The sequence below is a fragment of the Zootermopsis nevadensis genome, unplaced genomic scaffold (genome assembly GCF_977971745.1).
Source record: "Zootermopsis nevadensis isolate Lab colony 2312 unplaced genomic scaffold, Znev_1.0 Znev_ptg000002l, whole genome shotgun sequence".
Taxonomy (NCBI): Eukaryota; Metazoa; Arthropoda; class Insecta; order Blattodea; family Termopsidae; genus Zootermopsis; species Zootermopsis nevadensis.
The window spans coordinates 15,718,208-15,744,500 of record NW_028259134.1 but is presented as its reverse complement, the minus strand read 5'-3'; the positions used below and the strand labels follow the sequence as shown (position 1 = coordinate 15,744,500).

At 36.0% G+C, this 26,293-nt stretch overlaps 1 protein-coding gene across 4 annotated transcripts in view; it reads left to right on the top strand.

Annotated features, from left to right (window-relative positions):
* The window catches only part of sbm (L-type amino acid transporter sobremesa), a 59,865-nt gene that overhangs the window by 22,601 nt on the left and 10,971 nt on the right, over nucleotides 1–26,293 (top strand). For 3 of the 4 annotated variants that reach the window (XM_022075143.2, XM_087351047.1, XM_022075142.2), the window contains exons 2-7: nucleotides 510–764; nucleotides 3,353–3,454; nucleotides 9,648–9,890; nucleotides 14,754–14,879; nucleotides 20,583–20,727; nucleotides 26,161–26,284. In XM_022075143.2, the coding sequence (XP_021930835.1) occupies nucleotides 510–764; nucleotides 3,353–3,454; nucleotides 9,648–9,890; nucleotides 14,754–14,879; nucleotides 20,583–20,727; nucleotides 26,161–26,284 (995 nt within the window). Of the gene's footprint in view, nucleotides 1–464; nucleotides 765–3,352; nucleotides 3,455–9,647; nucleotides 9,891–14,753; nucleotides 14,880–20,582; nucleotides 20,728–26,160; nucleotides 26,285–26,293 lie in introns of all 4 variants that reach the window. The other variant, XM_022075141.2, reaches the window with a different exon arrangement.

Genomic DNA, 26,293 nt, shown 5'->3' with positions numbered 1-26,293 from the left:
TTAAAGTGTTTTAGGGCGCCAGGAGTTAGTGGGAGCGGACATAAATAACACTGTCAGCACTTTCAGCTCCACTGTCTGTGTTGGCAACAGGAAACATGCGTTCCTCAGTTTTTATGTTCGCTGGAAGTGCCTTGTGATTTGGATGATGCAACTGATGTGTGAGGAGTTGAAACAACCATGTTACCTAATAATTGACTGAACCGAAATTCTGATTGGTCCACTTACTGAGGGGAGTGACTTACTGGCTAGACCGATTTTCGAATTTTACTGATTGGACTGACTTTCTGCATGGAAGATGACCGTCTTCTGGAATGTTGTACCGTGTAGTCTGGTACAGCCTGATAATGGAAGCTGTAAGCACCTCTGAAATATCAATCAATTTCTATCAGACTACGCGGCTCAACATCCCAGAAGACGGTCGTCTCCACACTCGAGAACCCAAAATCCCCCTTGGTTCTGTTCAGGTGAACCCAACGGTACAGGGAACCTGACTGATGTTGATGTTTCAGAAAATAATGTATCCGGCAACAAAGATGGAGGAGCCCACTGGCGCGGCGGCATCAACATCGCCAATGGGAACGGGACCTCAGTCACAGCCGGGGATGCAGCAGGGGGCGGTGAAACGGATGCATCGTTGTCCGAAGTGGCCGTCCCAGGGGGAGACAAGCTGGAGGGGGCGGACGCAATTGAGGACGACGCTATTCACCTCAAGAGACGGGTGGGACTCTTCAGTGGGGTGGCTCTAATTGTTGGCACCATGATCGGTGAGTAGGATATGAGCATCAGAAGAACGCAAACTATAAAATTGTTCTTCCATTATTACGCAATCTTGAAAGGGACTGTACAGCCTTTCAAAATAACGGTTAAGCAACAACACACCGAAACTGGGAAGGAGTAGTCAGTGAAGCAAGAAATATTATATTTTTTTTATACAGGTAGGACTCGGTTTACGCCGCTTCATTTTATGCCGGTAATCTCATGAACCTAACTCCGGCGTAAACCGAGTCCTACCTGCATAAAGTAACGTACGTATTTGGTGGCATTTCTTCTACACCACAGCGTTTGCACTGAGAGACTGGGGATAAGGAAATCCCTTATTATAATATAGAATTTCGGCGACAAATTTTAATGGTGTATGATGGGAATACAAGGCACGTTCTGCACCGTTGAACCAAATTTACTGGATCCAGCTTTACGTAATTCAGGACAAAGAGACTGAGACATGAAACATGAAACAAAAACACACTGTCAAAATAATGGTTCTGATAAAGGATAAAGTGTGGAAGAACAGTAGGAAACCGTTGCGTTTATTGTTATAACGTTTAAAACCACGTGAGGTCTGCTTCATCGGAAACCATTTTGCAAGTTAATATATATTCTATTTTTCGAAATCAATATAATCTGCGTGGAATGGAATGTCAAGACACTGTCAGCTGACGTGCTTTCAGAAACCATCATAGTCGCCCACGTACTTCAAATTTACCGCCCTATAAAATATTTGGCTCCAAGCTACTTTGCAAAACAAAAAAGCTATGAATGAAATATTGACTTGTCGTGTCTTACGTAACGTTGGTCCTACATGAATGCCATTATAAGTAACCCAGCATAAGGAAAGCTTACAACTTATTGTAACGTAGTGTAACATATTTGTTCTCGCCTTTTAGCAACTTCGTACTCTCGTCTTCGGGTAACTGATTTTAATGACTCGGTCGCTCGCAGTGACTCACTGCCTGGCACTCATCCACCTCCACGTACGTCACATGTGATAAAGGAATTCGAAACTCTGGTTCTCTGACCTGCGACACACAGACGAAAGTGAAAGTTTCGTAATGTTGTGTAACTTAAATTTGTGCATCGTTGCTAATTACTATAAGTGGACACACGGATGCTCATTGACATTAGGAAGATTATCAGGAAGCTTCTGTAATTAGCGATATTTTGATTACCGTATAACTGAGAATACAGTCGGCCGCACTTCTCCGTTACTTATCCGCATTATTATCATTAATTAACGTTGTTTTTATAACTCATAAAGTTAAATTGGGTTTAATTGTCAATAGTCTTTACTATAAAAGATGTTGATGTTCATTTGGGGATAGAAGTACAGTACTGTAGTTTATTTAGGATCAGACATTTACTTTTCACTTCAGAATATAATGTAGGATTAATTTAAGCTTAGTGAGCTTTTGTGTACGTATATTATATACGCGCGCACGCACACATCAGACAACACAGACAGAGTGTTTCAGAATGAAATTCACGTACCCCTCACAACACTCAGACATCCATACTGAGTTGAAGCAAAGTCCGTACAAGCTTCTTCGCTGAGATCCAGACAGTTACGGTTGGCTTTCTTGACTTCAAAGGTTGTATAGCATCGAATTAAATGAAAAGATGATTATGAATTATGCGTATGTTGTGGTTTTCATTAATGTTGCGGTATTCGTCAGAGGCCGAGGAAAACACGAAGAACCCTTAAGCTAAACCGATTTCAGGTCTAAGATCCTAACCGGTTTACTGTAAAAAGGTTCGTGTTTGTGAGTAGTGTTACAACAGTTTGCGTAAGAGAGGTCCTCAAGAAAGGAAAAGGTGTAGATCTGATCTTCATTGTAGTTCACGTGTTTTCCATCTGGATTCATTACAATTTTGGATTGATGTTCATTTATTGCTGATATGTCATTTCTCGCCCAAATAATTACTTTTCCGAAATTCATCAGCCACAAATTAGTTGGAAAACAGTTCACTTAAAACTTGGAGACGCTATGAACAATGAAAATCAACACAGGTTGTGACAGTTACAAGAAATATAGCCTATTTTAGTAAAGGCGTTCACAATAGACGGTCAGAAAAATAATTTGGTCTCATCTTGTAATCGGTAAATGTTTTAAATAAGTATAGATCTTAATTATAATTATAATACCAGGTATTTATAAATATTTTGTACTATTCGTTTGAAGATCAATGATGTTTTATGTTAAGTAGGAGTTATATTTGAATGTTACAAACTAAACTGAATTCTTTGTATATTCCATTAATACGAAATTTAATCTCTATCCGTTCAACACTTTTTAGTTGTAGAGTTTGGACAGACTGACGTATATTTACTGCCTAAACTTCATGAAATCGCTGTGAATTATATCAGTTTCTGCGCTGCATCACACCTTTTGGGTGACTCACACTTAAGTTACGTGAGTTTCTTTATTTTCACAAACGCTATAAACAATATAAACTATTTTATAAAACCAATTATATTACCCCATATACATCCTATTTCGTTGAGTTTAATGCCGATCTGTTTCTGTCATCTTTTAAATCGTGTTATGAGTGGTATGTGCTTATGTTTTGTTCTCAGGGTCTGGAATTTTCGTGTCCCCGTCGGGCCTGCTGATTCGAACTGGCTCAATTGGGCTAAGCTTCATAATATGGGTGGCTTGCGGAGTGCTGTCATTGTTAGGTGAGTTCCATATGGAGATTTTAGCGTCTTATTACAAGATGTGTTATTGAACTTTTAATGGCTGATTGCTTATGTGTTTGTTTAACCTGTCAAGAAATACAATACAATAAACGAGGGGTATTATATTACTTGAGGAAGGCTGTTTGAATTTGGAATGAGAAAATAATATAGACAAATAAGTGTTGTTAATTACGCCATTAATGGGAGATAAAATGCTGTTTGTGAACGGGTTTCCAGAACACGCAATGAAAGCAGTGCTTAAATAACCGTGAGAAATGAATTAAATACTTGTTGTATTCGATGGTATTAGAAGATGGCTTAATAATTAACTCAAGACGAGAAGATGACTGTGTTTGGAATATTTCCCATTGTAGTCTCGTATAAATTATCATCGAGAAAACGAGTGATCGCTCGGATGATAAACGCATTAAGCAGTCATCTTCATAATCACCGCTGTCAGAATCTGAAATCAACTCAAGACTTATTGCATTTAAGTTATATTCAAAATATCCTAAGAGATATTTAATTATAAATTCCGCAATATAATTAATGTGCACGGTATGAATGAACATGTAATTCTAAAACAAATTATGTAGAAGACCATAACCTGTCAGAGCAAGACATTGTAGGTAATAAAATACTTAGAGAAGCGAAAAAATTGTGTAATTTTAGTTGAAGTTTACGTTGTAAAATACACAATGATATTGATGGAAAAATCATTATATCTGAATAGTTTCTGTGTGTGTGCCAAAGTCAGATATTCCCAAAATTCTATGAGCAATGGACATGCATTTGCTGTCTGAATCCAAATGTTAAACACTAACTAAAGAACAAGGGATACGTGTGGCTTGCACTAATAGAACAGTTATCGATTTCTGTGTCGCAGTTAGCGTGTTATTGCAGGAGTGTGACAGGCACAGAATTGTAGGTTGGCAATCGCTGTGACGCTACTTTATGACGTGTTTGATGTGCCAACTGCTACAACTCTGAGGTCACTGTTGTCTTGTCATACGTCAGTGAGAGCTCGAACCGAGGTATGGGATTCGATTCCTGGCAGGATGAGAATTCACTTGCTAATACAGCCCGACCGAACCTGGTATCAACCCACACTACTATCCAGCTCCTGCTAGGAAGTAAAGGATGGGAGAAGAGATGATTGTAATGCACTTTAAAGTGCGCCGAGTTTTCAACTGAAAAGCGTGAAGGAAAACATGACAAACATCAGTCAACAGTTGTCATAATATATAAGAAATTTTATGTGAACAAATTTTCAGCGTAAAATGTATTTAACGATGACAAAGGAAATGTATTTTGTCTCAGTAAAATGTAATTTTCGTAACGCTTATGAGATCTGGAACGGTATAAATGTATGAGAAATTTGAAAGAAGAATTTGGAAAATTTGTGTACTTCTATTGATTTCATATTTAGGTTGTGCTTCTCTTGCTTGAATGAAATTTTTTAATAACTTGAAAGTGACATACGAGAGAAATTTCGGTTAAAAATGTCCTGTTTAGTTAAAATATCGATTATTCTAAACCTACGTACTTGTGTCACTGAGGTAAACATATTAGTTATCCTTTTACTAGATTACAAGCAAATTACAATTTATTTTAACTTACAAGAGTGCACCATTGAAACCATGAATTTATCAACGCCAATTGCAAGTTCTTTGCCACCTTCTTCTAACCTGTAACTTTTAACGCAATTAAGTTTAAGTATTGTTCCATTAAATTATCCTGCATTGTGTCCTCCCGGTATCCGAAGGAGCAAATTGGGTCGATCAATAAACCGGAGGTTGCCAAGAGAAGGTCCTCATACCTTCTCCGAGGTTAATAACATTGTATTATGTTTCAAAACATAATCCATGGACACGTCAATACGGAGGGTCGACTTCATTGTCGCCGGTCAATTAAGTAAGATTTGATTTTATCACGGTGGTACTTCCGAAGATGGCTGTCTTCTGGGTTGTAGCGCCTTGTAATCTAGTACAAGTTTGACAACGTTTCAGTGGTCCTTCCGATGAGTGCCTTATCGCTCTGATGACAGAGGCAGCAAGTACCTCTGAAACGTTGGTAAATTTCTACCAGACTGCACGGCGCTACAACCCAGAAGACAGCCATCTGCTCCGATAAATTACATTTTATTTACCGTCAGTAAAAAAAAACCTTTTCGCTATTAGGATTAATTGACCTGTAACTTCGCGATGATATTCTACTGTCGACGTCAGGTGATTGTTATAAAAATCACCAATCCACTGGTGTGTTAACGTAGTTAGCAACCAGCGTTGTATGCCGTGTTGGGCTCTGGAAAACACACGTAATTGAGTCTATGAAATGTTTTTAAATGAAATTAGATTTTCATGCTTTATGTTTTGTTTGTAAACAAATTAAATCGCTGCAAGGTCTGTTATTTTGTAGCTGGTAGCATGTTGAAACCACGCTGATTCTGCTGAGCTCCTGTGTGTTCGCTGGCAGAAATTTCTCGTTGTGCAGAATGCAGAGTGCCAAATGGAAGATCGATTCTGAATGATGAATCGGAAAGGATACGAAAGATAGCAGTTGTGACGAATAATTCCAGGATTTTCCTGTGCAAATAATTTGCGTTTACTCTGCAGATATGATAGGGGGCGGTCTTTTCAATGGTATTATCAAATACTAAATAATCTGTAGTCACAAATTAATTTTTACGCGAGATATCATAATATGCACAGAAGGAAATTTATTGTTGTCAGACTTATTTTTCGAACTTCAGCAGCTCAGTTGTACTTATTAAATTAAAACACGATATAGATATTATTACAGAACATATTTTTATAAATTCGGTGAAACATGACACAGTTTCAGGGATCGTGCGTAGTATTTGATAAAAATTCTGCACGTATGGACATTAAACATAAAAATAAAATAAAAAACATCGTCTGGTTTAAAATAATAACTATTTTGAGCACCGTTTGTGTGTGTTCTATTGCAAGGTTTTCTGTTATTTTGTCTACGCCTTGTCTGTTCTTCTTTTAATATGTTTAGTAGTTTGTACCTTTGTCGTAAGCGAAGAGTGACCTACTTGGCTGATGACCGTTTTTCAACACATTTATTAATAGCATTTTAAAATCCTTTGTAGTTTCTCATGTATTTGTCGTGATATTTACTCGAAAAAAGGATAAATCATTAAATTAAAATATGCCGAGTTATATTTTTTTAATATTATGTAAGCAGTCCTATTTATAAAATATTATATGTTAGTTTCAATCCATAAAATCCGATAAAATGTGTCAGCCTCCTAGTCATTTTTCCTGTTCTAACCAAGGCTTTTAATTCAGATAATCTGATTTGCTCAACAATAAACATTCTAAACTACATGTCTTGGTCTTGGCTGTAGATTTCACTAGGCCAATCATCAGTTCTGTTTTTATTGTAGTTTTATGTTACGTAATTATATAAATTATATTGTAACAATAACATTCGAGAATGGTCACTTCACATGTTTTTCCCTTCTTCATCGTCAAGTCAAAATTTTATGACTCTAGGACACTTGAAGTCTACCAGTCAGTTATTTCTTATAAACATGTAAGTTTATATCTGATTCAGCCACAAGTTAAAAACTGGGTCGAACTGAAGGAAAATCCCGTACCTTGTCATAAAAACCTCTGATTTCAGTTCCTAAGATATAAACCTAGAGAGTACTTCAGAGCGAATGCTGGTTATTTCTGCTACTCTAGTGGCCGGACGCCAAGTTAAGATTTGTTTTAGTCCATTAATTTGTGCTGGACGCCTTCTGGCATGCATCGTCTTCACACACTGTGACAAGAACGTTGTGGCACTTACCTGGCGCCGGAAAGAAGTGTCATTGGCCAAGCATCGCTCACAGATTAGAGCTTCTGCTTGTCGCTACTTTCGTAGGGTAACTAGGATACAGTTTTTTCCTAACTTCACTGATAAATGGTTCGAATCCCTGTTCTGTGCTCCGAAGATATGGGTTTCAAATTAAGACCCGGAAATTTTTAATTTTGTTCAATTTAATATTCACATCCAGCCTAATTTGCAAAACTGTATAACCCATGACGTTGAAATCATCTTAAGTAAACCAGATATTCTTTCCAATCAATAAATGAAAACACCTGTTTCTTTTGTTATTAACCTCGGAAGTTTATCGCACGGTAACAGAATTCATGGAGAAGAAGCGAACTTCAGAAGTTGAAAGTATATAATGCGATCGATAAATTACCCAAATGTTATGGAAGACGAAATTTCATTACCACTTTTACAGAAATCCACCACTGAAAGCTATCTTGAATAATTTTGATCTAATCCCCCCCTTATTATTATAACATCTGATTTAGTATTATTTTTCCATCCTTACTAGGTCTGCTGATTGGTCACTTTAATCCAGGTTTTCGGTCTAAAATTTTGTATACATTTCTTATCCACCCCAAAGCATAACTGTTGATAAGAGTGTTTTTCAACTGTATAGAAAGACAACGTTTACTTCTAAGAAGATGGCTGTCTTCTAGTTTGTTGAGACTTGTAGTCTGGTTGAAGATTGCCGACGTTTCAGAAGTACCTCCATGATCAGGGTTGATTGTGAAGCATTTTCAATTTCTACTTGTACAAGGTTACGTGTTTTTATACAGCGATACAGTTTTATTTGTGTAACAGTTGTGTAGACGGGTTTCTCGAGATGACACACTGGAAAATTCTTTCCGCCACAGTAAATATGTGATTGCCTGCACAACATTCTTCACCTTCTGTTAGTGACACTTGAACAAAGTAGAATGGCAGAATTCCATGTTTCGAATTCTTGGTTTCCTACAATCTTTGGCCGCAGTATAACCCAGGCACTTAGATAGAGGTTCCAAACGTCGAAATACCAGAGTGCCTTTCTCGGGGTATTCAACATCGATATTTTTTTTTATCAGACTGACACTGAGACAAGGTTTTCTTTGGGTACTTCATCCCCCTTCCCGCGAGTATAAGTTCGCCAGTGATACGTTCACATCTTAAGATAAGCGACAGACCTCGTTCCTCAGTTGGTACTTCATCTCTGACCCTGGACGTAGCAGACTCAGGATGCTGAAGTTAATTTAATCACTAACAATGGACACGGAAGGCAATGAAGGATTAAAGTTTGCGTCGGAGATGCTGTGTTGATTTTTGAATAAAGTTACATGGGAACTACTAAGAATGTTCATGCACATTCAGTATTATAAATCCGTATCTCAGATGAAAGAATGTGTAAGTAGTTATTTAAATAATCTGATTTAGTATTCTGTGCTTATATTTCATACTTGATAACAGCACTTGACATTTTTAATGTGACAAAAGAACTTATTTTTTAAACAGACGGAATATTTAGTACACGAAATCCATTCCCTGCTTCTGGTATGTGAAAATCTCGTTTTGAAACCCACAATAACACATATATCATTTGCCTTGTTTAAAGGACAGAAAATGTTCTGGGATTGGATGCGCCACAAATGTTTTCGTCTAGTCCACTACTTTGTTGTGGTTATTTTAATTTTAGTGATCAACAAAAGAGGTGTTTTCTTTATTTTTCCCCTGGTGTCGTGCCAGACAATTAATTTTAACTGAGTTTTCTTTAGAAAACAACACGTTTGTATAGTAGACCCACATGGACTTACGAGTGAGCCATTCTTTGTTTGCTTCAAGTTTCTAGGGTCGTTCAGAAGCGCTGTACACGAAATGTAGTTTTGTCTATTTTAATACTAGTTTAGCACCTGTTCAGGAATAATTTCTCGTTAGTGCACATCACTGTCATGCATGTTCCTTCCGATCTAATTTTTAAAGACTGAAGAAAAGTTTACGCCTTGTTTTAGGGCTCCGAAATATTCTAAAAGCAACCATTTCAAGCCCAATAGTAACTATATTTCCCAGCTACTTCAACAATCAGTAAATCTTCATTTTGTATTTATGCGTTTCGTATTATTCTCGCTTTAAACATTTATTTTTTTCCCTTAACATCATTAATCACTACTTATCACCCTAACGCCTTCACTCTGATTCAGTTCTAACGAGAAGAACTATCGGGCATTGGCTGAGGACCTTCTAACTATAAAATGCTTTTTATTCTCCCCCAGAAATTAAGTGTCTGTCACATCTCCCCCACAATTTTCTCTGTCCTAACGAACTCTCACTTCTTCGGCGTCAAAGGTTTATCGCAAGGGGTGTTTGCCAACAGGCGCCCTTGCGTATGCCGAGTTGGGCACTATGAACACCAGCTCTGGAGCGGAGTACGCGTACTTCATGGACGCATTTGGACCAATGCCTGCCTACCTGTTCTCCTGGGTTTCCACGTTGGTGCTGAAACCGTCACAGCTGGCCATCATCTGCCTCAGCTTCTCCAAGTACGCCGTCGAAGCCTTCGTTTCGGAGTGTGAGCCGCCTAACAGTGTGGTTAAAATGGTAGCTGTCCTTGCCATAGGTAGGTACAAGACCTTCAGACCACGATTATTCGGCTGTATTTTATTATCTGAATTTATTTGGCCTTTGATTACCTCATAAACCTTTATGTTCATTCAGTGTTTTTCTATTTTTACTGAATCCATCGTTCAGCATACTAAAATTAAGTCACCACGTTTCAGGGTCTGGCTCTGTCCTTGTTTTCAGATTATAAAACCTGCTGTGGTCAAGAGATTGGAATTACCTCCTTCTAGCGGACTCAACAGAGTAGGTTTTATCGCCTGAAGACGGGGGTAGAGCCAGCCTCTGAAACGTCTTGGCATTATTTTAACATGCTAAACGATGGATTTTATACAGAAAAACAGCAATATTGAATGTAACACATAACAGTTAAAACCTTTTTCTTAAACACAATTTTCATCCGATAGATACAAATTTATGAATTTCTGAAAATTCTATTTATTGTTCTAAACGTTTATGAGTTTAACCTATTTATCCTAGAACATCCATATTTTATTGCGACGTAAATAATGTTTCCATCTGTATAGTTATATAGAGCCTATACACATGACATTCACACTCTTTCAAATGAATTATGCATATCTTAATTATATATATACATTTTATGACGTAATAATTTGCCAGTGCCAGTGTAAATGGATATAAGTCAAAAAATTGCAACCGAACTACAATTGCTACGTTACAGTCTGTATTTCTTACCTGTAACTTATCAAAACTGTCGCTTCAGCTTTAAATTTTTGTGTAAACTTTATAAAAACTTCGTTTGTGAGAACTGTACGACTGTTGTTGATATAAACTTCGTTTTAATCTTTGTGTAGCGTTGAATTTATATTGGACCGATATAGAGCTATATGAAAGTCGAAGGATACGAAATCCTGGAGATGAAGACGGTAAAATTATCCGAAAATGTGGTATCTTCTAACTGGTCCACGCCACTATAGAACCCCAGAAGACCAACATCTACATCTCCACCGCTGTGAGAACCTCAAATGTCATGTGGACATAGCTTCCACGTTTATCATTGTCCTGTTGAACAGGTTGAAGTTTATTGACTCGGTCCACCATCAATTAACTTGTAACCCTTCTGCCTATATCGTCTGCAGTATTCGGAGAATATTCTCAGTGGGGGTTGATGGAGATACCGTGTCGGCAGAGTAGGTGACAGCTTGCGTCACTACAGGTCAGCGTCCTCAGTGAATGACAGTTCGATAACTCTTACGTTTTAAAAGTGTATTTTCATATTATGTCTTCGTTAACACGGAAACTTTTTAAAATTATTCCTATTTTATTATACATTACATAAGAAGTTTCCACTGAATGGGGTTATAAATCTGTATTCTCCACAACTTCTCCAAAAATTTGAGTGCGTATTAGGTCTGCTAGAGGTCAGAGAATTTCCCTCTTAGTGCCATTCACACTGGCGTTAAATGCTCTATATATTGCAGGTCTACATCTGTCACTCGACAGACACATGCCTGTAATTGTCAACAAGACCTCCAATTACACCATATTGCATTTTGATCTGTCAGTCAACAGATGCCACTAATTGTAATTGAGACGGAATTTCATTTTGTTACATTATATGTCCTTGTACACAAGGTGTGTGTACGTTCTATGACGTTTGAGCTGAGGTTCTTAGTTGCTACTTACTTTATTTAAAGAAGCATAGTTTTAGGAGCGTCGAATATTAGAATTGTTGAAAATAAGGAATTCTAAAGAATGGGTGAGAAGACAGTTGAAGATTATTTTAAAATGTTATTCAAGGATTCTCACGAGAAAAATCTCGAAATACCTCAGCCAATATGGGCTACCTCTAACAAAGGATGTACTGAAAACAAAGCGGGAATGCTAACCACTGGACTTCTACGTACGACATTTCGTGTATGCCATGTGTTTACTTCCAGTGTCCTTATTAATACTACTCATGGTCTGTATTGTCTCTTAAAAATTCTATTTTGAAATATGGGCATGCTTCTTTAGAATTTCAAATACATTTATTTCAGTGAAAAATAAGTTAAGACCGTGTTATGTATGTTATATTTTATTCTTATTCTGAAATGTTATAAAATATCAATAATTATTAAGGGCCTTGTAACGTTTTACGTCCAAGCTATTTGTTGTTCATATCTGTCTAAAGTTTTGTAATGTCGCCCTCTGACTTGGATTTATATTGGCGACTTATTCCATAATTACTATTAAATTATCGATCAGGTATTGTATTCTCTGAGGAAATTTGGAGATCCGTTTTTAGGAAATAAACAAAGGTATATGAAAATAAATAAAATATCTCAATAGTAATGTTGGCGTTGCCAAAATCTTTGTGGATACAAACAACATGAAAATATCTTCATCTTTGCTTAGTTGATTTTTATCGTATTTCGAGAATTAAACAATACGGTGTTATATTTCGTCTTTTTAAATGAAGAAATAAAATACCGATCGATCAATCGATTGGCCAGAAAATGAGCCAACCGACCGAACTGTCATTTAATTAACTAACTAACGGATATGATGTGTTCCTGCTAAGCAGGTAGGTTCATTTCCTGGTGACTGATCCTCCTCCTACGCATTGATCACACACACGTTATTATCTGCTCTCGTCATCTCATGAACACTTCCACTCAGTGCGCCAGAGATTGCCAGTAAGCTTCCCGTAAATTGATGTTGGTTTGACAGCCAAATTTCATGCATGAATAAGTATAGCGACACTTTTACGTTATGTGCATTAACATGCAAATCACGGTTTTTGGGCTTGAATTTATTGAGGTTTATTCTGTTTCATTTACATTCTGGAATTACATTTATTTCTTTTTTAATACTTGTGTGGTGTATTAGTGACGTACACACCAGACTATTTCTTCTTCTCCCAACACTCTTCCCCTCGTACTTCTCAGTGGCCCCGTCTGTATCTGAACTAATAATCACGGTAAAAATATTTGTTATTTCTGTCAGATTTAATTTATAAGCGTAAATTATTCACCGATTGATCATAAAATATACTAATTATTAATTTATAACGGTTAGTAGCTAAGTAAATTGGAATGAACTATTTTAAGAAAAGAAGGCGTCATAAATTGTTCTCAGAACTTGTTATATAATGGCGGAACGCAAAGACACATGACTTCCTGCCTTATGTATGAAGTGTTCTATTATTGACTTGAAAGGTAAGCTAAATTCTCGGATCGAACAGAATTGTAGTGTAAGAATTTCAAACCACACACAACTACAGCTACTAACGTCTGTGTGTATTCACGTAGGAGGATATATTTCCAACATACTTTTTCTCAAACGCGTCACTACTCTAAGGTCTTAAGGTTGATCGTAGCCGAAGAGATCTAATATTGTAGTGTCTCAAGGAAATAATTTAAGCGTTAGCTAAAACTGAGCCAAAAATAATTTTGTAAATAAAGGCACGGAGACTCAAATAAAAAATTGTATTGTACTTCTGCCATCTTAATTTAATTTTGAATCACATGGGCACAATCTAACAACTTGCCTACGTGCTGGAAGTAAGTTTTATGTAAACAAATGAAGGATATGCCAGATTCTTACCACGACCAGTCGATTTCATAGTTAAACCTTGCTCATTAGTCCATTCCTCCATTTGATCTGTAATTTCTGGAATTTGTTTGGAACGTTTCCCGCTTCGTTGTGTATACAAACAACAGACGAATGTTTGCGCATGAGGCCTATAAAATTAAAACAGTTGAGCAAACACACATAAATCGAAGGAGGAACAGTTTCAGAGTATTTTTGGACGTAGGGTGTGGCTAGGTCACGAGCGTTGATGGCCTCTTGCCACTGTGGACGCTTATGACTCCAGACCTGCCACAGGCTTCAATTAAAGCGATCCGTTTTGTTATATTCAGTGGGAAAAGGACACTAGACACATTTCTAACAACCTGCTTAGTATACGGTTTCTGAGAGTAAATTATTAAAATCGCAAGGTGAGATTTTATTTTTCACTGCATCGAGTACTGACGATGACTGATTTATGGGATGTTACACTAACTTGCCGATTAATCAGAGGTTCTTGCTGCCTCCATAATCGGGGTTATCGTTCAAACTTTGGTCGAATCAGGCCGTAACGAGTATACAAATGATTCCCTGACTGTTAGATTTCTCTATCACGCAGAACAATATATTCTAATTACTTAAGTATTTCGAATCAAATTAATCTGTTATGATCAGCTATAATTGAAGAATTTGGTATATCGTGCACTAGATTTTTATACTATGAGCCAGCTTTGATAAAGCTGTTTAAACTTCTAGCTAACTCGTTTTATGAGAAACTAATATTGCGCTGAGCTAGTCAGAAATTCCCACCTTTTTTCAAACCTGATTATTATTTTCCGTATTCACAAGAACCCGCCAGTGGATCCTATCCTGAGACAGATAAATATAGTTCAACTTTCATAATTTATTTCTTTGAATTACATTTCAGTATTATCCGTTGACTGTCTCTCCAAATACAATGGACCGATTCGAATAAATATTCAGTTTTCACATTTACTTTATTGTACGCAGAACAACACAGTATTGAATTAAAATCTGTATAGGTTTTCACAGCGGTAAGCATGAAGATTTCTGTCTTCTGGGTTGTTGCGCCCTGATGACGGAGGCAGTATGACCTCTGAAACGTTGGTAAACATCGACCAGACTACACAGCGCAACAACCCAGAAGAGAGAAATCTTCAATTAAAATCTGATGCGTGATAATGTAATATTCGGACAGACTGACAGTGCAACCACTGTATTATGATTTCACTTTTCACATTTCGTGTAATGTACATCTGTACCCCTGACAGCGTATTTGCCGTGTAGTGTAATTGTGGGCAATGCTTTATTGGTGTATCTGTTCCAGCGGTGATTCTATACATCAACTGCTACAGTGTGAACCTGGCAACTGGCGTGCAGAACGTCTTCACAGCAGCAAAATTGGTCGCCATCCTGATAATTATCTGTGGTGGCGCCTACAAACTGGCTGAAGGCGAGTACGCAAAAACCTTTCCCATTCCCACATTCATTTATTTCTTTGCTTAGTCATTTAAGTTCGCTGTGCTGTTAATTTAAGCATCCTTTAAATCCTTTTTTTTTTTACTGCGTTGCAGTACATGTGATGTATCCGTTTATGTAGCTATAATGCCAACAGTTAATTTCAGTGTCCTTTATATATTGTGTTTTGTACATTAAGCTTGTTATACAATTAATTTTACTGTGTTGTATTACGTTACATACGACGAAGGGTTACGTTTGTATGCGTTTGAATATGTAGAAGGTCTACAAGTTAAATGAACAGTTATTTCCAGTAATTTTTGTGTTTCGTCTAGGAAACTGTTGAACTGATTTTGATGGAATTTGACATTGGTCTCTTAAAGTAAAAATATTCTTGAGGAAATGGAGCTTTGATACTTATCGGTCTAATAAAAACTCCTGAAGAATGTAAATTACGAAATAACGCTTTCGGAATATATACGTAGCCTATGTTATTGGAATACACAGGCCGTTCCATTTAAAACGTAACACTAAAATATATGAACCACGCACGAAATGATGAGACTAATGGTAATATATAATTCGTGCAGCTGATGGTGTAAGTTCTAAACCAGAACGGCCATGGTTTCCTGTTTTTCCCCCTCGATGAGCGCTTGTGTCCCGGAAATGTTACCTGTCGGTTTATTGTCTTAGTCAGTAGTTTATTGTCAGGATACACATTGTGAAATACTTTACGGATAGCAACAAATGATTTTACGATCTCGTTCGAGAATTAACCTACGTTTTACTCGTCAGCACATCTTGTTCGCACCTGCACGCTTCAGCATCGGCGTAGTAGCAAAGATGATCTTGATCTGGGCCTGGATTTGATATTTTTAAGCTGTAGTACCTAATTTTTATTACGTTTCGTTTTAAATGGTACGCTCTAAATATGGTCACTCTGGTCTTAAAATATTACACGTAGATTATTATAAATGTGTTTAGGAGTAAAGAAATGTTTAAGGCGATGTTGCCAGAAAGTAAAAAGGAATTGCTTATATTACGTAATTAAGAATTTACTTAGGATTAGCAAGCAGATCGGTGTGAAGATACCTCTGTTGACTTGGGAGAGCGGCCAGTGATTCGAATCTCGGCTGGAATAAGATGAAGGTGTCTCTACGAGAGACTATTGGAACAGTACGGTAAAATAGACCACGAACGCCTCCTTCCAAATCCCATCTTACTTACCACACATAAACAAATAATACAATTTCATGACAGTTTCTTGGTGATGTGCGGATGTTGTGTGTATTTGGATTGGATCCAGAAAACGACAGAATGATGTGAGATGTGTCAGCTTGAATTGTATTATGTTTGGATTGAATCCCATCCTAGACCTTGTACTACCAGATTCCCTTACTTCTTAAAAGAATCATAACATAGGTTAATTATTTTATTAGCACTCACAGATAAAAACGTTTGTTTTAAATTACCCGTTCGGTTAGTTATAAGGGACTTTGTTTATAACGCTGTATCAATTAGTGATGTTATGCAGCGTCGAGTAAAATACGATATGAATATTTCACATTATGGCCGCCTATGGATGTGAAAAAATTAACCTTGCGGCCGTATTCGAGTTCAACCCATAATCTGACTACAAGGGTTAATGAAAAAAAGAAAAATTTCAAGGTAGCTTGTCTCGTGATAAAAAAACAGCGTCCGATCCTCCGATATCACAGTGTCATAATCACCATTGACATGCACAGCCTTTGCGTGTATTTTAACTCGCCATCTTTGTTTGAAGCGCTCAGGAACTTTTGGTTACAATTGTACCGTTTTTTTGACATTCTGTTTTCTATTCTGTATATGTGTTGTAGACAATTATTTCGGCAGTCTTTTGTTTCACAGATAATACAGTAGAACATCGAATGTCGGCAGTTATTTGGGAAAGTAGGGGCCTGGTTAATCGAAAAATACGGTTAATGCAAATTACATTTTTTTAGAATTGTCGTCATCATCTATGTAAGCGAAATACGAGCTTATACATATTTTTACACAGAAACACGGGCATTCACATTCAGGATAATCGATACTGTGCTATATTTGGAACGTGTTCCCAGTCTAGTCTCGAAGAAATGTTATTTCTGAAGATTTTAATCTTCCTACACTTTCTTATTCAATACGGAGTTATCACCCCAAATTTCCAGTAAATTTCTTTTCTTAAGAGTCTTGAATATTAATCGAATGTCATTCTGTGTCGAACAGGATTTATCGTTACTGATTGTGTCCTTCTGAGTTGTGACGCCTTCGAGATGGCGTGTTGTCAAAATCCAGAATTCTACGATCGATGCTTTCTACAGATACGTCTACACACTTTTTTCCTTTTTGGTTTAACGTAATTTTTATATTTGCAGCGAGAGTTGCGCCCAGTGGAGAGGTTATTGAAAAATTGTGCCTTGTACCTATTCTATTCTGGCAGGACCTTATTTTCTTGTATATTGAAATGCAAATGGCGTCCGTGCGTTTATAGAAACAGCTTTTGTCAGTCGTAAATATTACTGAAAGCGTACATGTGAACTCGATTCAAAATAGAATTAAACATTTCTATACTTCTTGACGGTAAATACACATAATTCTATAAGGCTTTCCAAAGCTTTGAATGTTAGTAATGTAAGCTTTTGTATAATAGATTTGCCTAAGCATGTATTTCAGGACGCATTTTACAGACGGGCGCTTCAAACTTAAATGGAGTATTTTGAATATGACTAAATATTATGTGCCCTCTTCATAGTAGCATCTCAAAGTTGTTATGAATGGCACATCTAAATATTTTCGAGTTGCAGATAAAAATTTGTTTGCAGTTTCTAAAAATTGTGTAAGAATCGATTTTGAAAAATTATATTGTATGACTGAAACTCAAGGAAAATCATGTCTGTAACGCTAGTCAACAAAGAATATTCCGAAAGTGTGAATACACAGAAGTTTTATGTTAGAATATTAACAATTCCTATTGTAATATACGTATATTTTATTGAAAACCTTTTACTAAATCAATGATACATCTGGCAACCAAAGGAGCTTAGCTGGAGATGAGAAGATATTACTAATTCCAACAAAGTTCACTTGCTTGATTATTAAAATTTGTTTTGTGGAACTGTTTTGTTACGTACAGGCACGAACGCACTCTATATTGCGTTTTTACATGCTTATTTCAGTTACCATTTTCTAGGAAATTACGTGGTGACACTTATAGTTAATTACTTGCAATGACTTTAAAGGTGAAACTTGACTAATTAGTTTGCCACTTTGTATTATTCGGGATTTCTTTGTTCAAATCTCGGCCCGGAGACCGGTTACGTTGACTTGAAGAATTTTCGTTGTTTTTCTCAGTCCCTCCAAGTAAATGTCGATACTGTGCTTTATATATACCACGGCCGTATCCTTTCCAATTGGTTATTAATTACTCATTTTATAATTCAGTTCTTGTAATCTGAGCTAATGTGAGCCCTGCTAAATAAACTGTTAATAAATAAATAAATAAAATTATGTATATTCATAGCGTGCCAAGAATGATGGTAATCATATACCTCATTTAAAGGCTACATGTTGCTAATTGAAAATACTACTAAGAGAATATATTAGAATGAATGAAAATGTAGATGACCGTCGTGTACCCTAGCAGAATTTGACCTGGAGACAATAAGCAACTCTGAAACGTCGGTCAAACTCTACGAGACTAAACAATGGTTTCAGATGATTCTAAGAATAAACGATAATTTCCTTAAACAATATAACAAGTTGGTCTTTGTAATTGAGACGCGTTGTTAAAGGGTTGAGATTTACCCTAGACCTTGAACTGTGTGTGGGCACAATTGATAATTAATTGTAGCATAATGGAGGACAGCAGACGAGAGAAATTCTCACCGAAATTTTCCCAGACCAAAAGGTTTCACGTGATCGGCACAGTGCATGTAAAGAGGGGTGGGACTTCGTAAACCGCGTCGATGTGAATGGTAACGCGGCCGGCGCAGATTTCTTGGGACGCTATGACGTCACAACAGGGCTTCGGATCAATACTAAATCCTGACTCATCCCCCTACCTCACAAATAAAACCCGTTCTTCAACGAGGGCTTTCTCATGAGGACAAGAGACGTGCTCTATCTAGTATGGAATCTTTGAACTATGTAAACTCCGTGACAAATTTTGATGAAGATGATATTTCAGGTTCCACAAAAGCATGGAATTTCTTGAGGAGCTGGGAAACCATCAAGTAGTCTCATGGTAAACATAATACTTTAAAGTGAACGCATAATGGGGATTTATGGTTAGTTTTTCGGTTCGTAGTTCCCGAAGCCACTGAAGTGATTTGATTAAAATACAAGACTCAAATATCTTGTAGATATTTTTCGTTCATATTTGCCCACTTCAATCCGTATTTCATTATTTAAATTGTGATCTTGATGGCTAATTAATTAATTCATTCATTCATTCTTTTTTAACTTAGCTACTAACTCTGATAGACTGACGCTTAATCAAAATTAATTTTTTCGAACTTTTTACTGAAGTAATTTTATTATTAATTCAGGGTTAATACAGGTACAGAGTTGTCTGTTACAACTGGAACAAAGAGGAAAATTACTACAAACACAATAAAATTTCTAAAACACACGCGGAACTTATTTTGGGCCAGAACTAGAAAGAAATAATAATTCCTCGTTTATTTTAACGGTCCTTTTAGTATATTTTAAAATAATGTGGTAAAATATTAAAATTATTAAGTTCAATATGACTACTACTATTGATTACTTTAGGGTTGTAATTAAATTCGACTAAACATAGTGTAATTCTAGGTACCGGATCGAATTTCATATTTTACAATATAGTTTGACAAACGTACCTTCGGAACATCTTATTTTAGCTTCAAGGTAGAACTTTGTTCGCAAAAACACCTCATATCGGGATTAAATAGCAATTTTTCCTCTATTCCATCACTTCTAGGCCCCACAGGAAAACGCTGTGCCCTTGGGAACCAAAATTGTCTTTGTCTTGAGCAGAAATCTTCTAGCGATTTTCAGTTTCCCTTATCTCTAACACGTCATTTCCAGACTCGGCATATAAGGAAGCAATGCACGTTTCCTTGTTATTTCGATACTTTAATTTATTGAAGATCCAGTTCCCGTGACGTAAAACTTGATAGTTACATGAATAATGAAACAATTGGCGTGTCTCGAATAACTTTACATAAAGGAGGCCATGACATATTTGAATTAATTGAAGTCTGGTTACCAAAACTACCACAGTGCAGAGTTACTGACTTATTGCGGTGGTGGTAGGTACATGTAATTATCACTGGGTTTGAACCAGTTAAGAAAAGAACCCAAACCTCCAGCACATAAGCATATGGAAATATTATTTTTAATAATATCCGCAATAGTACGAGACCCATGTGCTGGAGACAGTATGGATGATTATAAAGATGGTATAGTTATGGTTAGTGAGTATTTAAAATTGTTGTTTGTTTTACATTTCTATGTGTTAACGCAAAATATTGAACAACATTTAGTGAATAAAGTCTGCTGGTTGCATTAACAAAACTTCCACATCCTTTCTTGTCGATATTTTATCTCTCTTAGGTTTTAACAATTTATCATGTTCGCAGATGACATATTTTCTCGTGGCTGTATCCATTACGGTAATGTGTTCTTTGTTTTAATGTAGGAAATACTCAGCATCTGGAAAATGTATTCAAAGGCACGACCTATTCCTTGGGGAACATCGCCACTGCGTTTTACACAGGACTCTGGGCGTACGACGGTTGGAATAACCTCAACTATGTTACTGAAGAGATCAAAAACCCATCTGTGTAAGTACGGAGTCATGCTCTTGCATTAATTATTTATTTGTGCCATAACATGAGCCATCTGACAGGTAAAACTATGTAACGCGTTCGGAAATTAAATTTGAAAAAAAAAAAAGAATATCGAAACGCAATGTAATTGAATGTTATTTGGAAAAAAATGTTTATAGAAAAAAGTATAATATTAAATGACATTTTTTAGCCTTCAGCTTCAATTGTAATTAAGTTAATAGTAGTTAAAGAAGGTTTTTAGAGATTAATGTTTGCGTGCTTAATATTGAAAGGATATTTAAAGATGGAAAGGATTGTTTTAGTTCTTCCTTTTGAGTTCTTTGCCGTGGTAGCTATCTCATATTTCAATTGCAGTCTCACATCCAAAGTAAACAACCACCTTTAAGGGTACCTCACCGTGGAGGCCTTCCTTGTTGTCACAGGTACGTCCCAGCCAACAGAACCTGCGTTAGTTTACACATAGTGGGTCATGGTTATACCAGTGCCTTAACAGTCACTTCAAAATTTGTCAAATATCTTGTTTCAATAAGGTTCACTTTGAAATGTACTTACATAGTACAGTGACACTTATTAAAATTTATTTGAAATCATGGCTTCGAAGTTAAGGTTTGAAGAGAATTGACATAAATTTCATTGCAGATGGCCTAAGGTATATTTTGTTTGTAGGTTTATTATGTAAGATTTTAGAGTTAATTTAGAATCTTTGTGTATTATCTCATTTATTGAATTTTCTGGAATATATAAGACTTTTCTACCAAATAAACAGCAGTTCTACCGATTGTTTTACAAAGGCGTTGAGAAACAGATTAACGAGTTATTTTCAAACTTTTATCTGGGTGCAAAGCTGGCGCATCTTCTGTCATTATTGCCAAAATGACATAAATTTCGTCCTGTGATGCATGTGTTATTAAATATTCCCTTAGGCTGTGACTGGTTTATTAACAGTCAGTTTTATATTTACTCTGCCGAAATTTAAATTCGAATTCTGTGAAATTTGACAATTTGAAGTGACACATTTATAACAACTTAGTAGTGACTGGCAGACTTTCTCCTCATTTGCTGAATTCTTTTATAATAGACTTCACTGCTTATGTGAGAAAATAATTTATTTGAGATTGATTTAAATATATTTTGTGTGGATATTGTTTTGAATTTGTTGAAGATTAGAACACGTGTAAGGTAGAAACGTTTGTTCCTTACAGACCTTCGTAGATTACTTAAGTGTTCTTATAACAACACATTGTTTATTCGTGTTTTTGAGGTTATGTGAAGAATTAACATGACGACGTCTGTTTTAAAAGTTTAAGCTGCCAAATAAACATTCGTTTGTTTTTAAGGCAGACTGTTTTGGAGGGGCTCCGCCATAGACTTGTTATATGCAAGGTGAATTAAATGTGTTATTTGTGCTATATCTTCAGATTACTGTTTTTCTGTGCCGGGCACTTTTGGAATTCCTTCGGGGACAAAGGAATTTTGACGTTGGATTTATATTCAGTGCTTCTTAAAACATAGTTCACCTAAATTTTTATTAACCTTAAAAAATTATGTTCATAATAGTGTTACATTAATACAGTATTTATCTGAGTTAGGAATAGAAAAAAACATTGCTTTCGATGTAATATGCGTCATATTTGTCATAAATTTTAATATTCGTATTGTCTGTTACGTTTAAAAATTTGAGTTAGTGGGCGGTATTAAATAATTGGAAATGTTAATTATAAAAGTTATTGGAAATTGAGTATCACAGTGGGCTTTTCTTATCAATAGGAACAAATTCTAAAGAAATACTACATGTATGCGAAAGATGAATTTGTTACAAAGAATATTTCTTTGTCGTAACTGAACATTTTTTTGATATCGTAGAAAGTTATCGGCGAAAGTAGATTATAATTTTTAAAATATATAAAGATAAAATCGATTGTTGTTTGTGATAGGTGCTGATAAAATACTTTATCAGATGTTTTTCGCTATTATTAATGTTTGAAATTATTCATTATTTTAAAATAAATTATATTTTTCAGTTGCCCCGAATTAATTCCATTGTCACGTTCCAATGCTTTATGAAAAGATAATAGGTACTGCATTCGCCTGATATTGTAAATCTTTGGTATACATAATTTACTCCAAAATTTATTTGGTATACCATGATCAGTTTGTTTCTTTTGCGTTGAAGTTTGGTCACACTTTGTGAACACATAATTTAGATTACATTTATTTTTGGCTTAATAGTTTGAAATACAAACGCATTTGCAGATTTTCATTCGGCATATTGGAAATATTTTCAATTCACTAAATTTATGATAATGTACATTATACATTATGTTGGAGAAGGTTACTTTCAAAAATAATTTAAATAGCTCGGCGGTTAAGAAACAGAAGTGAGACTATATTGATTGCACTTTAGAACTATTTGTTACACACACAGTTCAGTGTACTTAAATGTATGCATAATATGTTGCATGACGCACTTAAATGTTGTAGTCAATTTCATTCGGAACTTCTGATGTTCAAATATGGACGTTGTCACTCTGTGCGTAAGTTTCAGTCTTAGTTAAATAAGAACATACTCTCAAAGACTTTACCAAAGAATGCGATTGGCTGCAACCAGAATTATTATTGCCTTTCTCCACTTGATTCTTTGTCTTATAATCAAATTATTTATTGAACTTATCCTTCACCGAGGACAAGAAACGCATGATTCTCTTGCAACGGAATAATCGATTCTTTTGTGCTTTTATCGCCGAGATATGAAAGTTGACTTGTGAGCACCTCTCTTAACATTTTGTATATTACATTAGCGATTTTGGAACTGGCTTTAAACATTTTGAATTTTGGAATTCTTTTTAGAAAGTAAGATGGATTAGTCGCAGAGCACTTTTGAGAATAAGAACCAAGCAGACAATAAACGAACCATGAAACTGTCACAATATTGTTTAATGTAAACCAAATTGTATGGAATACTGTTGTTTCAAATTCATCCACTGATTAAACAGGAACAAAAATACAGCCAGAAATGTTAAGACTTCTATATGATTAATTTGGCTAACCTTCTCGTTTTAAGATCTCGTGACATTTAGAGACATTTTCTCTTGCCTTTTAGAAGTGAGCTGAAGTTCAGTCAGTAATTTCTATGCTTTATAAGGCGAGAGATTCTTTATCAATTTTCTTATGTGGACTTATGTAATACGTTCTTATTATGAAGTGCTCTGTCTGACATTCCATTCTTTCGATATAACGCATTTTTTTTGTTATTCTTTGAAAACCTTTTAAGAGATGGTTATGCTTATGTGACAGCTCTTGAGCTTCGGAATGGGAACATTTTAACTACTGTATTTTAAGGTGTGCTATTCTTTATTAAAATGATCGTACTGAAATTTTGAGAAACGCTGGCAAAGAAGTCTGTACGATATCACAACGAAAGGACCAAAACCCACATCTGCAAATGAAGACGCGCTATGCCGTTATAGCAAGGGACCCATCCAACACAACATGGCGCGTCGCGTCTACATTTTCCGATGGAGAAGGCGGTTTCCAGAGTTATAAAACATCAGATCTGATGTAATAGTTATAAATCATTTTTAAAATATTAATCGGAATATATTTCACAATTCTTTCTCTTATACTTGCCTAGAACTGTGTAATTTATAACTACAAATAATCTTTTTCCACCTTTTCTACTTTATGTTTGGTGTCATGCAGACTTAATCGTTAAAATCTAATTTAAGTAAGAAAGCTTAGTAGCTTTCAGTCTCGTATGCAGGATACCCGAAAAATGCTGTGGTTTCTCAATGAACAACAACAATAATTCTTGCGTTGTTGAGAATTGTTTTTCTTAAGACCTTTCAGTCTGGCCATTTTATTTAAGATTTATGTTCTGATTGCTGGAACAGGGCACATCCTGTAATACAGTTGTGAAAATATTTCAAATGTTGAAGTTCAAACTACAAAGGCACCTGTCACCATCTTTGCAACTCTTATGTTGGTATCTGACGAGCTGACAAGCACTCAGTCGCTAAACCGACGTATCAAGCATTTTCACACTCTCTCACCAAACGATGACGATCTTTGTTTTCTCACGGTTAGATACCCTTAAATTTTGGTGTCCTTGCACTTTTAAATTTATGAACTTCATTATTTTATTTCAAAATACAACTATTTTTGATGTCATTTGTTGTTATCATATATACATATATAGTGTCTTGCTGCCATGGTTATTAATATTAATGGTTTAGGGACTCTGATGATTTTGGCCGCCAACAATTTGCCGTCCTTTAATGTTTAGTGTTTGAAAAGAAAATGTAAGATGAATGAAAATTCATGTTGCCCCTGACCGGTACGGTTCTGCAACCCAAATGACGTGTGGCTGCTGCGCGCGGCTGCATACATCAAGGGGCTGTATGAACTCAGGATCGACTCAGGTTTGTATAAACTCAATATAGGAACCACCATTTAGATTATCTGCTGTTCGCACGATATAACGTACGAATATCGACGGTGTCTGCTGTTACAGAAGTGACTGGGCTGGTCCATGGATCTGCATTGCGTTTTAAACGCGTGAAACTTGACGCTTTACAATGGGAAGGACAAAGTTTGAGGACTCCTGAACCATGTGCAGGGGAAAATATTTGGACCTAAAAGGGAAAGAGGAGGAATGTGACTAAAATTACACAGTTGAGATCTTAATATTTTTTTCTCTTTGATCAGATTATTATGATGATGAAATCATGATGGAAGATAAGATGGGTGGAACATGTAGGACGCTTGCGATAGATGTTAAATTCAGAATATTAGTTCAGAAAGTTGAATGGAAGGTTATATGGTATTTTTAGTCGTAAATGGGAGGACAATATTAAAATGTTTCCTAAAGAAGTTGGGGGGGTTGGGTGTGTACTGGATTCATCTTACTCAGAAAAGGGTATTATTCCTTCGGATTCAATGGAAGTTGAGGAATTTATTATCCGAGGGAATTTTAGCTTATATTCCTTACTTTAATATTTAGTGTAATAATTTTATAACATTGTTTCATGCAGAATATCGTTTCAGGAAGCCACTTGTTTAAGATATTACCTCATATTACAAAATAAATATTTTGGCCCTTGTGATATTGAACATACGTTTTATTACTTCGAGGAAGTCTTATATGTAAACAAATTAAATCAGGATTTAATTTATAAATATTTGTATTTTATCGCCAATGTTTGGTAATGTTTTGTAACAGCAGATAATCTCTTTGCCGGTTTCTGTAATAAATCTAAGAACTAAAACACATGAAATATTTTACATGATTAACAACAAAAGAATGTTTGATTGAATGGAGATTTTTTTCTGTTGTAATGCAATAGAGTGGGAGTTGATGTAGTATTGGGTGCTATAATATTTTGTTCAGGAGACTCGCAATTATAAGCCATCTGAATGGTTTTTGTTCAGGAACCTTCCTCGCTCTATCATAATCGGCATCCCCCTGGTGACGATGTGCTATGCTCTCATCAATATCTCCTACCTGACAGTCATGTCTGGCATTGAGCTCATCGAATCAGAAGCAGTGGCTGTGGTAAGTAAC